Consider the following 12615-nt stretch of genomic DNA (forward strand, 5'->3'; position numbering starts at 1 on the left):
ATGAAATATAATATTCCTCACTTTCTATATATAATATAATATATAAAAAATTATTCATTACCTTCCATCTTATAACAAATTAAAATGAAGATCAAGGAGATCTCAAGATGAGCTTTTTAAAGTAGATGCATCAAAGGTGTGATTCTCTAAACCCTAATTTGAAAATTCATAAGTGCACGTATTCTAGGAATATAGAAATAGATTTTGGTTCTGTTTTCCGTTGCACATAATTTGTATAAGATGAAAATATTTTTTCAATAATATATATATATATATATATATATGAGTAATGCTACAGACACCAACTATTCTACAAACATTTTACAAACTACTGATGTGGCAAGCTCCACGTCAGCTTTTTAAAAACTAAAATGCCACATAAGATATCAACAAATTCTAATTAAAATAACCAAAAAAAAAAAACCCAAATCAACTCTAGGGTGTGCTTCTTGAGTTTTCTGCCTTATCGGTGCCTCCCAGCCTCCCTCATCGGTGCCACTTGTGTCCTTGCCTCACGACGAACGACGGACGGTAGACTATTCCCTCCTTGCCTCACGACGGACAGACGACACCTCCCTCCTTGCCTCATCAGTGCTAACAAACTCCTAAACACAAAACATTTTGATGAAAAACCCCAGCCTGAAGCTTCTCGCGGCCAAAACACGTCCACCAATGCCATGTGTTGAAGATCACTACGTCCATTCCTTTCCATACTTTTGCGCTTTCAATTGAGTCTAGGTTAAGAACAGCCCCCTCACTTGTGCTTATAACATCAACAAGGAATGCATTGCGGTAGAACAACACTTTAACATTGTACGCCTGTGAATTGTGGAATTTGCATGAGTACATAGATGATGAAGTTATTGAGCAAGTGTAGCATCTATATCTATTCTAAAAAATTAGGAGTCATTCAGAATTTAAAAGTTTTCGTATGTATGTTACTTTAAGATGATGTTTGATATATTTAGTACTTACCGGAGTCATAGAGACTACAGAGTAGTGGCTAAATTACTATAATCCTGATCTTGACATCTTAGTGAACCTGGTACGGTAGTTCTGCAGAAGAAATACCTTTTAGAGAGAGAGAGAGAGAGAGAGAGCCCTAAATTGTTTTCAATTCATATTGACTTATGTCAAAAATTTATATGATGCCAATTAGTTTATTTGGTTAGTAGTTATTTTTAGATAGGTTGTGCTTGTTATACAGAATGTGTTATATAACTGAAAACGTGATACGTGAGTGTGTGAAAACACACTATATGTGTATAACAGGATTTATCCTTCTTGGATAAAGGGAAATAACTTTATTAAAACAGCAGTTTGCTCATATAAAGAGACAAACATAAAAAAAGAGAAAAGACTTATAAGTTCGAAATCAAAAGCCAATAATAGGGAATTCTCCCAATGCTATTTCAACTTCAAAGAGGTCTCAAAAAATTTTAAGAAGAATTTAGATACGGTGTAATAGTTAGGGCTATTGTCCTACAATTCTACTATTTAGTGAGATATAAAAGTTAATAAAAAGGTAATAAAAAGTTAACATAAAAAAAAAAAAAAAAAAATTATTATGTTAACTTTTTCATCTCACATTAAATAGTAATTGCATGATGCAATAGCTAATCCAAATCCATCCATTTTTTAATAGTAGATAGAAGTGTCGGCTTAGATACATGTTTCAAATTCGGATTCTGCCTAATATGACAAAACCCAACAGCATATTTGCCCACTGTCACATGAGCTGTAAACATTGTAAGATGTGGTCCTAGTGAAGCAACATATTTGTTTGGAATTTGATCAACTGGTGGAAAACTTGTCTTTCAGGAAGAAAATCCAAATGCACGGTCGAAAATGATTTTGTAAATTATATTTTTTCCCTTTTTATGTCAGAGTGAAAACGAGGGCTTATAGCATCCACCCATTGAAACCTCCAAGTTAGCCATAACACAGAGATAGAGAGTAGTGAATATTTGCCATTTTGGCTATGAGAAGCAGATATGTGATTACTGTTTGTTAACTTAAGAATTTTCACTTTATCTATTTCTTTTTTTGTTTTTATCCTTTGCTAAATGCTAATTACTTTTATTTCTATGCTAATGCTATATATGATTCTTACTTATTATGGTCAATGAGAAGCAATTATATTCTTAAAACTATCCAGTTTGCGTGCCATTCAAAAGCAACTAATTACTTGGACGTATACTTCTGTAAGATTCCGAAAGCAACTAACTTAAATACTTCTTCAAGATTCCGAAAACAACCGAAACAGCATATTCTCCAAATAATTATTATTAAAAAAAAAACTCATTTATCCCGTCATCAAAATAATTTTTTTAAGGAAAATGTTTAGTGCAAATTCTTTAATATACACATAGTATACACGCTCTACAAATTTAAGGGAAACTATGATTTCAAGTCATAGATATGAACTTCAAAACCATGACTTGAAGTCACAATTCATCTTATTTTTGAAAATTATATATACTATGCGTGCAAGTATGTGTAATAAACCCTCTCTATTTTTTTTATTGTTAATGTATATTAGTCAGCTAGACTCTAGGCCCATTTTAGGTTTTTTGTCCAACACACATACACGTACACGTACAGCATACTACTTGTACCGTACTTATATACCTTTTATATAAATGCACCTCCTAACTCCAAGTCCAAATTTTCTATTCCACTTTTTCTACTCCACTCTATATTTCACCAATAAATACTTGTCATATGTTCACTTAATTAATTAAATACTACTATTAATTAATAACTGTAGTATTAATAAGTCAATAATGATAGTATTTAATTAATTAGATGAATATGTGACAAATATTTATTGGTGGAGTATAGACTGGAGCAGGAAAAGTGAGACAGAAAATTTGGACTCCCTAACTCCTATACGGTTTATTGCATCAAATACAATAGAATATTCCATAATTATAATTAAATGGTGCCAGCCCTAGTTAACTAGTATTGACATATGCATTAATAAATGAACGTACGTAGTGAAACTAAGAATTGAAGGAACTCATATTAATCTCACCGGGAATGTGAATGTGGAGATGTCCCCAGTCCTGGTCAAGCTGTATTTAGCCGCTGGTACAGCTCTATGAAGCATGCAAGTCAGTGATTGCCATTGGTTCAAACTCAGCGAGTCCCCCACAAACATTAGGCTTTTCCCTCTAAGTCTTGACAACAAATCTCCACCATTGAATCTACATTGAACAAATTAAGCGTGGTCCAATTAAGATAGATGTCCATGATTAATATATATATATATATATATATATATAGTCTCTTTTGGCTTTGAAAATAGATGTATATATCTCCATCTATTTGTGGACAAAAAGGTCGATAGCAACTTGACAACCAGATTGTTTCTTTATTCGAAGAAGTTAAGAATTGGGTCATTGTTGCTCGTGAGGATCCAACTGTATTGGACCCCCTAGAAGAAATTATGATTCCTTTTAGTTTTAGGTGTAAGATTCTCACACCCTATACGCAAACCAATTTTCTGTTAATTAATATATATGCATCATCCTAGCATTATTGGCAAATTAGTCTATGATACCTACATTCTACCAATCTTGCATGGTGGATGGAAATGATCATGACAACCACATCAATATTCTACAATTTTTTTTTTCTTTTTTTTTTTTTTCCTTTTGAAAATAAATTTGCTATAAAAAAAAAAAAAAATTTAAGAAACCAACACAAAATGGCTCCAGGAGACTTCGAAGTTCTAATAGACCATATGTATGAATCCTAATAAATGTCCATTTTTCTATGCTTGTTTAGTGCATACCAAATTTGTATTAATCAGGTTTTGTCTAAAATGGTGTTTTCAAAACACGATATCACAATTTTAATTAAAATTTTCTTTTGAGTGTGTTAGGAATGTGTGCTTTATTACTATATTTTCTAAATAAATAAATAAATAATATATAACATCACACCCTACCTACTCTCACAACAACTTGAGATTTGGGTAAAATATGAACGCTACTTGAAAAATGGATGAAAAGGCGCCATATAGATAACAGAATCATAATCATTGTTGTTACGTGTAGTGGGTGATGAATTGATAATGAAAAAGACCATGGAAAAGCCACATAAAGGTTGAGTAAAGTGAATGGAAAGCCTAAAAAGTCAATTCTCGAAGTTTTAAAGTTTTTTTCTAAGGGGGTAAATGTAAATAATGTGCATTCCAAAAGATGTGAAGGTCTTTATTCCAAACTAGAGGCAAGTGAATGTAATAATAGCAAACCTTAATAAGGTTATTGCATTTTTTCTACTAAATAAAGCCTATGTAAGAAAATATATTAATTAAAGTGATTCTTGCAATATAAAAGAAAATAAATTAGAAGAAAAATGCCAACTCAGGTTATTCCTTTACCCATTTTCTTTAATTTCATAAAAAAAAAAGAGGGGAAAAAAATTGCACATGACATCTCTCTCTCTCTCTCTCTCTCTCTCTCTCTCTCTCTCTCTCTCTCTCTCTCTCTCTCTCTCTCTCTCTCTCTCTCTCTCTCTCTCTCTCTCTCTCTCTGTGGGGGTTTGTTACATGGAATATTACTATATTAGACAAAGCCTTTCCCATCAGAAAAAGGTGAAAAAGGGGGGGGGGGGTGGGTAATTCCTTGGTTGGACTTTGTTTTCTTCATGAAACAGCCAACAAACCTTAAAGTCTACGTCAAGACAATCAATGGACACTTCGCCTCCGTTTGGGAAGTGCATTTTGTGCATTTCTTAGTGAAAGTGTTTTTTTTGTGGGTTTCATGTACTGTTTACGGGACCCACAGATACCTTTATTCAACAACTTTTTCTTTAAAACTAGATCCCACAGTATTATTCATACATTTAAAAATTATTTTGCTACAGTATTTTCAGTTTTTAGTTTTCAGTAATAAGCAATATCCAAACAAACCCTTCATCACTAGAGCCACCCATGCACTTAAATGGGTACACTTCTCGAACTTTATAGTATTAAATCTTTAAGGTTGAAGCCAATAAGTTAGAACTCAAATCACACTGTTTTCCTAATAAGAGGAAAGTGCAAATTAAGTAAGATTATGATTTCCAAATTTGTTGTATATATATTTAGGTCCATGATAAATATTTCTATGCGCTGTACACACAATGATTAAGACAAATCAAGATAAGCGACGATACTAGCCCCAAATAAATTAATTACAATTTCCACCGACCTTATAAATGCACAACAAGCAAGTTCAATCATAAGGGAATCACATAGAAGTAGTAGTTTTTTTTTAATTAAATATTTCAGAGGTGTAATCCTACACATGCGGTTCATGAAAGTAGTCTTACTATTTCAGTATTTTGTGTATAAGTATATTAATCTGTGGTAGAAGAAAAAGTATCAATTTTCTGTTCTCTCTTGAGTAGTGAATGCCAAAATATTCACTCTGTAACTTTTCCCACGATTTTTTCTATGCCCCATATCTACATTGTCCTATTCTTTGTTCTCATTCGTCTAGCATTGTCTCTACTCATTTAAAAAAAATTCATAGTCCCATAGAGCAATCATATAGAGGCAAAAAGCCATAAAGCTGTCAACAACTGAATTATAAAATGGCGCCAAATTTACCATAGCAACAAAATATTTGAACCCAAAAAAAAAAAGTGAAAAAATTTCAAACAAAAATCTTATGTTTTGAGGAAGTCACTATATTCCCAGCCGGCCAAAATTCATTCGACCGACAATATTGTAAAACAGATAGTTATCCAAAAAGAACAAAGTAAGCCAAACCAAAATGTTATGAACAAATAATCATCCATTGCCATCTCTTGTAAAAGTAAATTGGATCCGATTGGGTATAAACTATAAAGCATGCAAACTTTAAAATAAGTGAAAAGAAAAAAAGATATCTAGAACAGGGTATGTACCTTGGCAAGTTGCAGCCAGTGGGTTGCCATCTATATCTGAGATAGTCTTTGTCTGGGCGGCCATTGTTTTGGCAATCGAATTCCTTCTCAATGAATGGACAGCTTGATACATCGTAAAGAGGGTATGATGTATCGAAAACCCAATTCCCTTGGTAAAGGTCACAGCCTGAGCCAGTACTCTCTGCAACTCGTCCCACCTTGTATGAATGCTCACAATGTACTTGGTGAAAAAGAGAAAGTAGTAGCAATGCAACATGTATAGAAAAAGCTCCCATGACCATGAGAGAGAGAGAGAACTTTATTTTTGTCGTTGAGGGGTAGTCGGTGAAACTCACAATGTATGTTATTTTCAATGGAAGCAATGTGTGTGGATTACAGAATATATAAGGTGCTTGCGTGGTTGTAATAATAATTCAGAAATATAATAAATTAAAAAAGGTAATAATTTACAAAAATAAAAAGTTATCCCAAATTTCAAATCAATAATTTTGTGTCACAAATTTTACCCTTTTTTTTTTTTTTTGGTGAAAATATAATTCATAACAAACTATGCAGCAGCAACAATCTCAGTACAAACCCTATTACAAAAAACACCATTGAGGTCATCCTCAACAATATCAATTAAGTCCACAGGCGGACTATCAAAAGCAGAAAAATCAGCATCTAAACAAAAACTCTTTTTAGCAAGACTATTCGCACACCTATTTGCTTGACGGAAATAGTGCTTAACACAAACTTGTGGTATGCGAGAGATCAAAATCTTGCAATCATCCAAAAGAGGCGATATGATGTTATTCACATAGGATGGATTCTCTAAGGCATCCACAATAGACTTGGCATCAAGTTCAACTTCAAGAGCATTAATGTTGAGGTTGCTGCATAACAGAAGGCCCTCCCTTAAACCCTACAGTTCAGCGGCAAAACTGTTTGTCCTGCCAATACTCCTACTAAAACCCATAACCCATCTACCTGCATCATCCCTAACCACCCCTCCACAACCTACCAAACCTGTGTTACCACAATAGGAGCCATCTGTGTTGAGCTTCCACCAGCCTTGAATCGGCTTCTCCCATCTAATCCTCTTCAAAACATTCTGGGCCAGCAGCCTTGGAGAGGGAAGACAATGAAAAAATTTTACAGCTTGGTTTACAATTACCAAATCAAGCTTCAGGTTCCTGCTTTTGCCATTGAAAACCACATTATTTCTACTCTTCCAAACATTCCACACAGCAAAAGGAAAAACAACTTTCCAAGGTAGATGAGTAGCACCTAAACTGTGCTTAAATTTGCTATTTAACCTCAGCCAATCTTGAAGGTTGCTTCTCCAAAAGGCTTGGTTAGAGGGTAAAACCCCCAACTAATTCCACAAGCATCTTAACAACGGGCAGTCTCTCAAGGCATGTAAAATGCTTTCAGCTCCTTCCTGGCATAAAGGGCAAGTAGTCTCATGACCAACGGCCCTCCTCTCAAGGCAAACCTTAACTCCAATGCTGTTATGGGCGCACTTCCAAAGAAAAGTTCTAATCCTTGGAAGAGTATTCATTTTCCAAATCCAATGAGCTGAAAAAGGTTCTATACAATCATCCCCCATGGCAATCCTATAAGCACTCTTCAAATCAAAGGTGCCTTTGGGAGACCCCGACCAAGCCAACTTATCAACACTTCTACTCAACAATGTCACTGGGGTTGCTTGAATCAACCTTTTAACCTCTATAGGAAGATCAAAAGGAATCTTCCCCCAATCCCAACCCGTGTCCATCATAAAGCCTTTAACTTCTAAATGGCTAGCCTCCCTTGTGATAGGACCCTGTATCAAGCCCCTGAGAGAACCTCCATTAGTCCAATTGCTTTGCCACACATTCAGCTCACTATCTCTACCAACCAGCCACCTGCTACCCTTATTGAAAGTATCCATACCTTTTTTCATCGCAGCCCATATGTGAGAACAAGGAAGCCTATTAGCATTGGTAGCAACTCTTCTTCTCTGATTACAATATTTCATCTTCAAAACTCTAGCCCAAGGGGCCTCCTTCTCAGTATGGAACCTCCAATTAAGCTTAGACAGGAGAGCTACATTCTTGCCTTTTGTTGATTACAACCCAAGCCCCCTTTCCTCCCTAGACTTTATCACCTTATCCCAGCCGACCCAGTGCATCTTCTTGGCTGCCTCCGAAGAACCTCACAGGAAATTACGATTCACTCTATCTAAACCATCCAAAATTCTACCAGGCAATAAGGTACATGGCATAACATACGAAGGAACAGCAGCCAAAGAGGCTTAAATAAGAACATTCCGCCCCGCCATAGATAGCATGTTAGCCTTCCAACCCGACAGTTTTTGTTTCATTCTATCAAAGATGAAATTGTACTCCTGAGAAGAAGAGCCAGGGTGCTTTAGAGGAAAGCCAAGATACTTCCCTAAGAAAGGAGTGGAAGAAAACCCAAGAATGTCACAAAGAGATTCCCTAGTGTCTCTGTCTACATTTGGAGAGAAGTACACTCTCGACTTAGCTTCACTCACTGATTGCCTAGATAAATCACAAAACTTGTCAAGAACATCTCTAATGGCAGAACAATTTACCCAATTTGCTTTAGCAAAAAAGATAAGGTCATTCGCAAAGAAAAGATGAGAGTACTCAGGACCACTTTGAGAGGCTTTAACTGGCTGCCATGTCTTCATATTGCACTTCTCTTCTATTAGTTGTCCAAGAAAATCCATGCAAATGATGAATAGATAAGGGGAAAGCGTGTAACCTTGCCTTATCCCTCTAGAAGGCAGAATCGGATCCAAAGCTTCCCTATTAAACAAAATGGAAGTGGAGACCGTCGACACACAACTCATTATAACATCTATGAGCTTTATGGGAAGGTTAATCCTAGTAAGCATGTTTCGAATAAAACCCCACTCAAGCTTTTCATAAGCTTTCTCCAAATCTATCTTTAGAGCCATGTACCCCGTCTTCCCTTTCTTTTTCCCTAGAGAATGAATTATCTCTTGGGCAATGATGACATTGTCAATACCTTTTCTACCCGGGACAAAGGCCGTCTGTAAGGGAGATATAATCTTATCCAAGAAAGGTCTCAACCTTGCCACAACAATCTTGGTCACCACTTTATACACCGTGTTACACAAGCTAATAGGTCTGTAATTACCTAATGTCTCAGGACCTTGGATCTTAGGAATCAATGCAATAAGAGTTCTATTCAAATGCTCAGGCACTTTCCCACTCCTCATTATCTGCTTAACTTCCTCAATCAAAGAGTTCCCCACTACCGGCCAAAATTTTTCGAAGAACCCTGCATGCAGCCCATCTGGACCCGGGGCTTTAAAAGGTTTTAGAGACCACAAGACAGCCTTGATTTCTTCTTCAGTAACCTCTCCACCGATGCTCTCCCTATCCCCATCCGAGAGGCTAGCCTGGCACTGGTAAAAACTAGTATCTTCCCTTGAAACAAGCTCGTGAGATGTCGAATATATCCCAATAAAACCTCTTCTAACAAACTCTTTAATATCACCCTTCTCATGAATCCATTCCCCCACTGAATTTTTAATTGCCATGATCTGGTTCCTTTTCCTCCTAACCAACGTCGAAACATGGAAGAAAGCCATATTGCGATCCCCCTGAACTTGCCAATTTACCCGAGACTTAAGCGCCCATAACTCCTCCTCTTGATTAAGAACAAGATCAAGATCCCTAAGGAGATCCACGTCCATCTTAAGAAGAAATTAGAAGGTTTAATAGCAATAGCCTTTTGAATACCATTGATCCTAGCCAACAGAATTTTTTTCCTTGTAAAAATATTCCCGAACTGATTTTTATTCCAATCCACAACATTCCTAGTGAAGCTATCAACGGCCTCTACAAGATTATTTGCACCTCCCCACGCTTGAGAAACAACATCAGGAAAGGTAGGGTCTAACAACAAGCAAGTTTGGAACCTAAACGGCCTCTTCTTCCCACCGCTTACTCTTGGTTGCATTTCTAATAGAATAGGGCAGTGATCAGAATGGTACCTAGGAAGATGGGTAACTTTAGCATCTGGGTAAAGCAAAAACCACTGAGGGTTCACAAAGAACCTATCTATTCTCTCCTGTATCAATGCTTGAAATTCCCTTCTATTGGTCCAAGTGTACCGAGGTCCCGAAAAACCGATGTCTATCATATCACATTTATCTAAACACTCCTTAAACAAAAGAGAACTGTTTACACTCACCGCTCTACCCCCAAATTTATCATCATTAACCAACGGTTCATTAAAATCCCCTGCTATTACCCAAGGCATGTTGTGGAGGTCAGCTACTTTCATAAGGTTATTCCACAAAATATACCTTTCAGCACACCTAGGACTAGCGTACACAGCAGAGAAAAGCCACAAAACATTTGAAATTCGTACCTTAACCGTGAAGTGAATTTCCTGTTCAGTGCTAGCCAAATGAGCAACGTCAACTCTATCAGAATTCCACAGCACCCATATTCCACCAGCATACCCAACTGCGTCAAAACGAATAATTCCATCGAAAGGAAGTCTCCCAGTGATTTCCCTTGCTCTGTTTCCCCCAACACGTGTTTCCATAACCACCAAAATAGCCGGATTGTGCTTTTGAACCATCTCCCTGACACGCTTTTGAAAAGAGGGCTTTGAAGCACCTCTACAATTCCAAATGATGCTATTCATAAGGACTTTAGTGATCTGGAATTGACAACCCTCATTGGGAAGTCCCACCATCACCTCCCCCTTCCAACTCCATCTAATCCACCTCATGAGGTGCACGGCCCCTACTCCCATCACTTAAGGACCCATGATCAGCCCGAGCTGTTTGTACTCCATCTCCAATGCCAAAGCATTCACTAATACAGCCCACTAAGCCGTCGTTACAGTCAAGAGGCCTTTCTTCCACACCTTGATCTTTATGTTGCACCAACCCATACTCTCAGTTCAGGTTACTCACCTCACGGCCACTCCGATCTCCAGAAAAATCTTTGGTACCTTTTCTTTGGGCTTGACCCATCTTTGACACATCAACGGCAGCGAAAAGGAGCTCTCCAACAGGTGACGGTGCGCTAATGTGTTGCATAGCAATCTGACCCATCTCTGACATCGCGGCCCGACCCACCTCTGACACAACGACCACATCGGCTTGATCCATCATGTGTGCAGCGCTACTCACCTTGCTTTTCATCTCAAAGAATTCTTTCTTGTTTCCTTCCCCAGCGGCACAAAACAAAGGAGTGAACCCAGCCCTTGCACGTGCCACAGCCTTCATGCCTTTAACTGAGTTAGTCTTACGGGTTTTATCACCTATAGGACCTTTAGTTTTCAAATCTGCACTTTGGACTGAACCGGATTGGGCTTCTTTCCCTATTCTGTGAATAACCTGCTCCACTTGGGCTTTTTCCAAGATCCTCAAAGGAGCCAACTTCCTCTTTGTCTCCCTGTTAGGCCCGTTGGAACCATCATCCTTCTCCACACTTGCCCAATTCCTCCTATTAGCTATTTGTTGGCCGTTACTCATATACTCAAACACAAGACCGTGTTCAGGTAAGGACACACCACTCCTCTGAAATTTGGTCTCTTTCTTTCTACGTGCCACGACCACGACCACCCATGGTCCATACGATCCTTCATGCATGTCCTCTCGCACAGCATCGTCCTTCCCATGTGGTCCCACCTTTGCCTCAGCGTTACCAGTAGCATGCATAACGTGTGTGCTTGCACCTCTATCACCTGTACCTTCCACCTCCACTTCCTCACATGGCGGCACTAGTCTAACCACAAATGGACAAAGCTCTCTTCTATGGCCCATTCTTCCACACTCAAAGCATAAGTTATCCACATCAACTTGGATACACAACCTTGCAAACTTACCTTTAGCTTCAGTCGCCGTAAAGGTATCAATCCTTAACACATTGCCAATAGCCTTCCCGATGTGTTAGAGAGCCTTAGCATTGTAGTACTCAATAGATAACCCACTGAGTCTTATCCAAACTGCAATGGAAGTCACATTGGCTGTCTCAGGCTTGAAATCTAGTTCCCATGGTCTAACCGAAAGGAAGTGGTCTCCAATAAACCAAGGGCCTCTCTTCAACACATTCTCAACATCCTCTTTCAATGACAACCTTATGAGAAAGAAGCCATGTTCTAGGTCTACAACATCCAACCGCCCTGCTGGCTTCCATAGAGATAATAGTCTAGCTTGAAGAAAATTTAATCCAACAGCTCTACTATATACTTTCACAATTAAAGCTCTCGCCCAAGGTCTTTGGATCTCTTGTTTAAGCTCCTTCGAGAACTTCACAGCTACCATCCCTTGCCTGAGCGTTTCCACTTCGTCATCCGACTCGGCATCATCATCCATGAACTCTTCAAAACAGAAAGCCTGCGTGTATGCACCTGGTATTTCACCCATAAGTTTATCTCTAAATGAAGCATTTTGACTTCCAGAACCCCCTGCGAAACTAGGAGATGAAGACCCAGAGCTTTGGCCTTCACAAAATCCGAGATGGTTCACATTTTTTACTTTTTTATTGCTGCAGACAAGTTCCGCTTGTTCCTCGAGAGAGAGAGAGCGTTCAGAGCGTTCAGACATGAGAAAGCAAATATGAGTTCTTTCTGTTTGTCTCTTATGTGAGTTCTTTCTAAAAATAACAAATTTTTCACGTTTCCCAGTCAAAGGCTTTGTCTAATTGTAAGTCTTTAAACAACTTGCCCAAA

The 12615-nt window shown here is 37.9% G+C and overlaps 1 protein-coding gene across 1 annotated transcript; it reads right to left on the minus strand.

Moving 5' to 3' along the window:
- Positions 1-594: 594 nt before the first annotated feature.
- On the minus strand, positions 595-6270 carry LOC112017900 (protein trichome birefringence-like 43). The gene is made up of 3 exons (XM_065764165.1): positions 5902-6270; positions 3038-3209; positions 595-819 (listed from the first exon to the last, which is right to left on the minus strand). Exons 1-3 carry the CDS (start codon positions 6180-6182, stop codon positions 595-597), a joined length of 678 nt encoding a protein of 225 aa, XP_065620237.1. The 5' UTR covers positions 6183-6270.
- Positions 6271-12615: the final 6345 nt, after the last annotated feature.

This window comes from Quercus suber, unplaced genomic scaffold (assembly GCF_002906115.3).
Source record: "Quercus suber isolate HL8 unplaced genomic scaffold, Cork oak 2.0 scaffold_543, whole genome shotgun sequence".
Classification (NCBI taxonomy): Eukaryota; Viridiplantae; Streptophyta; class Magnoliopsida; order Fagales; family Fagaceae; genus Quercus; species Quercus suber.

Coding starts and splice junctions, on each gene's coding strand:
- LOC112017900 (XM_065764165.1), bottom strand. CDS start 6,182: ATGGTCATGGGAGCTTTTTCTATACATGTTGCATTGCTACTACTTTCT. Junction 3,210..5,901: donor ACTGGCTGCAACTTGCCAAG/GTACATACCCTG, acceptor TGTTCAATGTAG/ATTCAATGGTGGAGATTTGT. Junction 820..3,037: donor TCTCCACATTCACATTCCCG/GTGAGATTAATA, acceptor CACAATTCACAG/GCGTACAATGTTAAAGTGTT.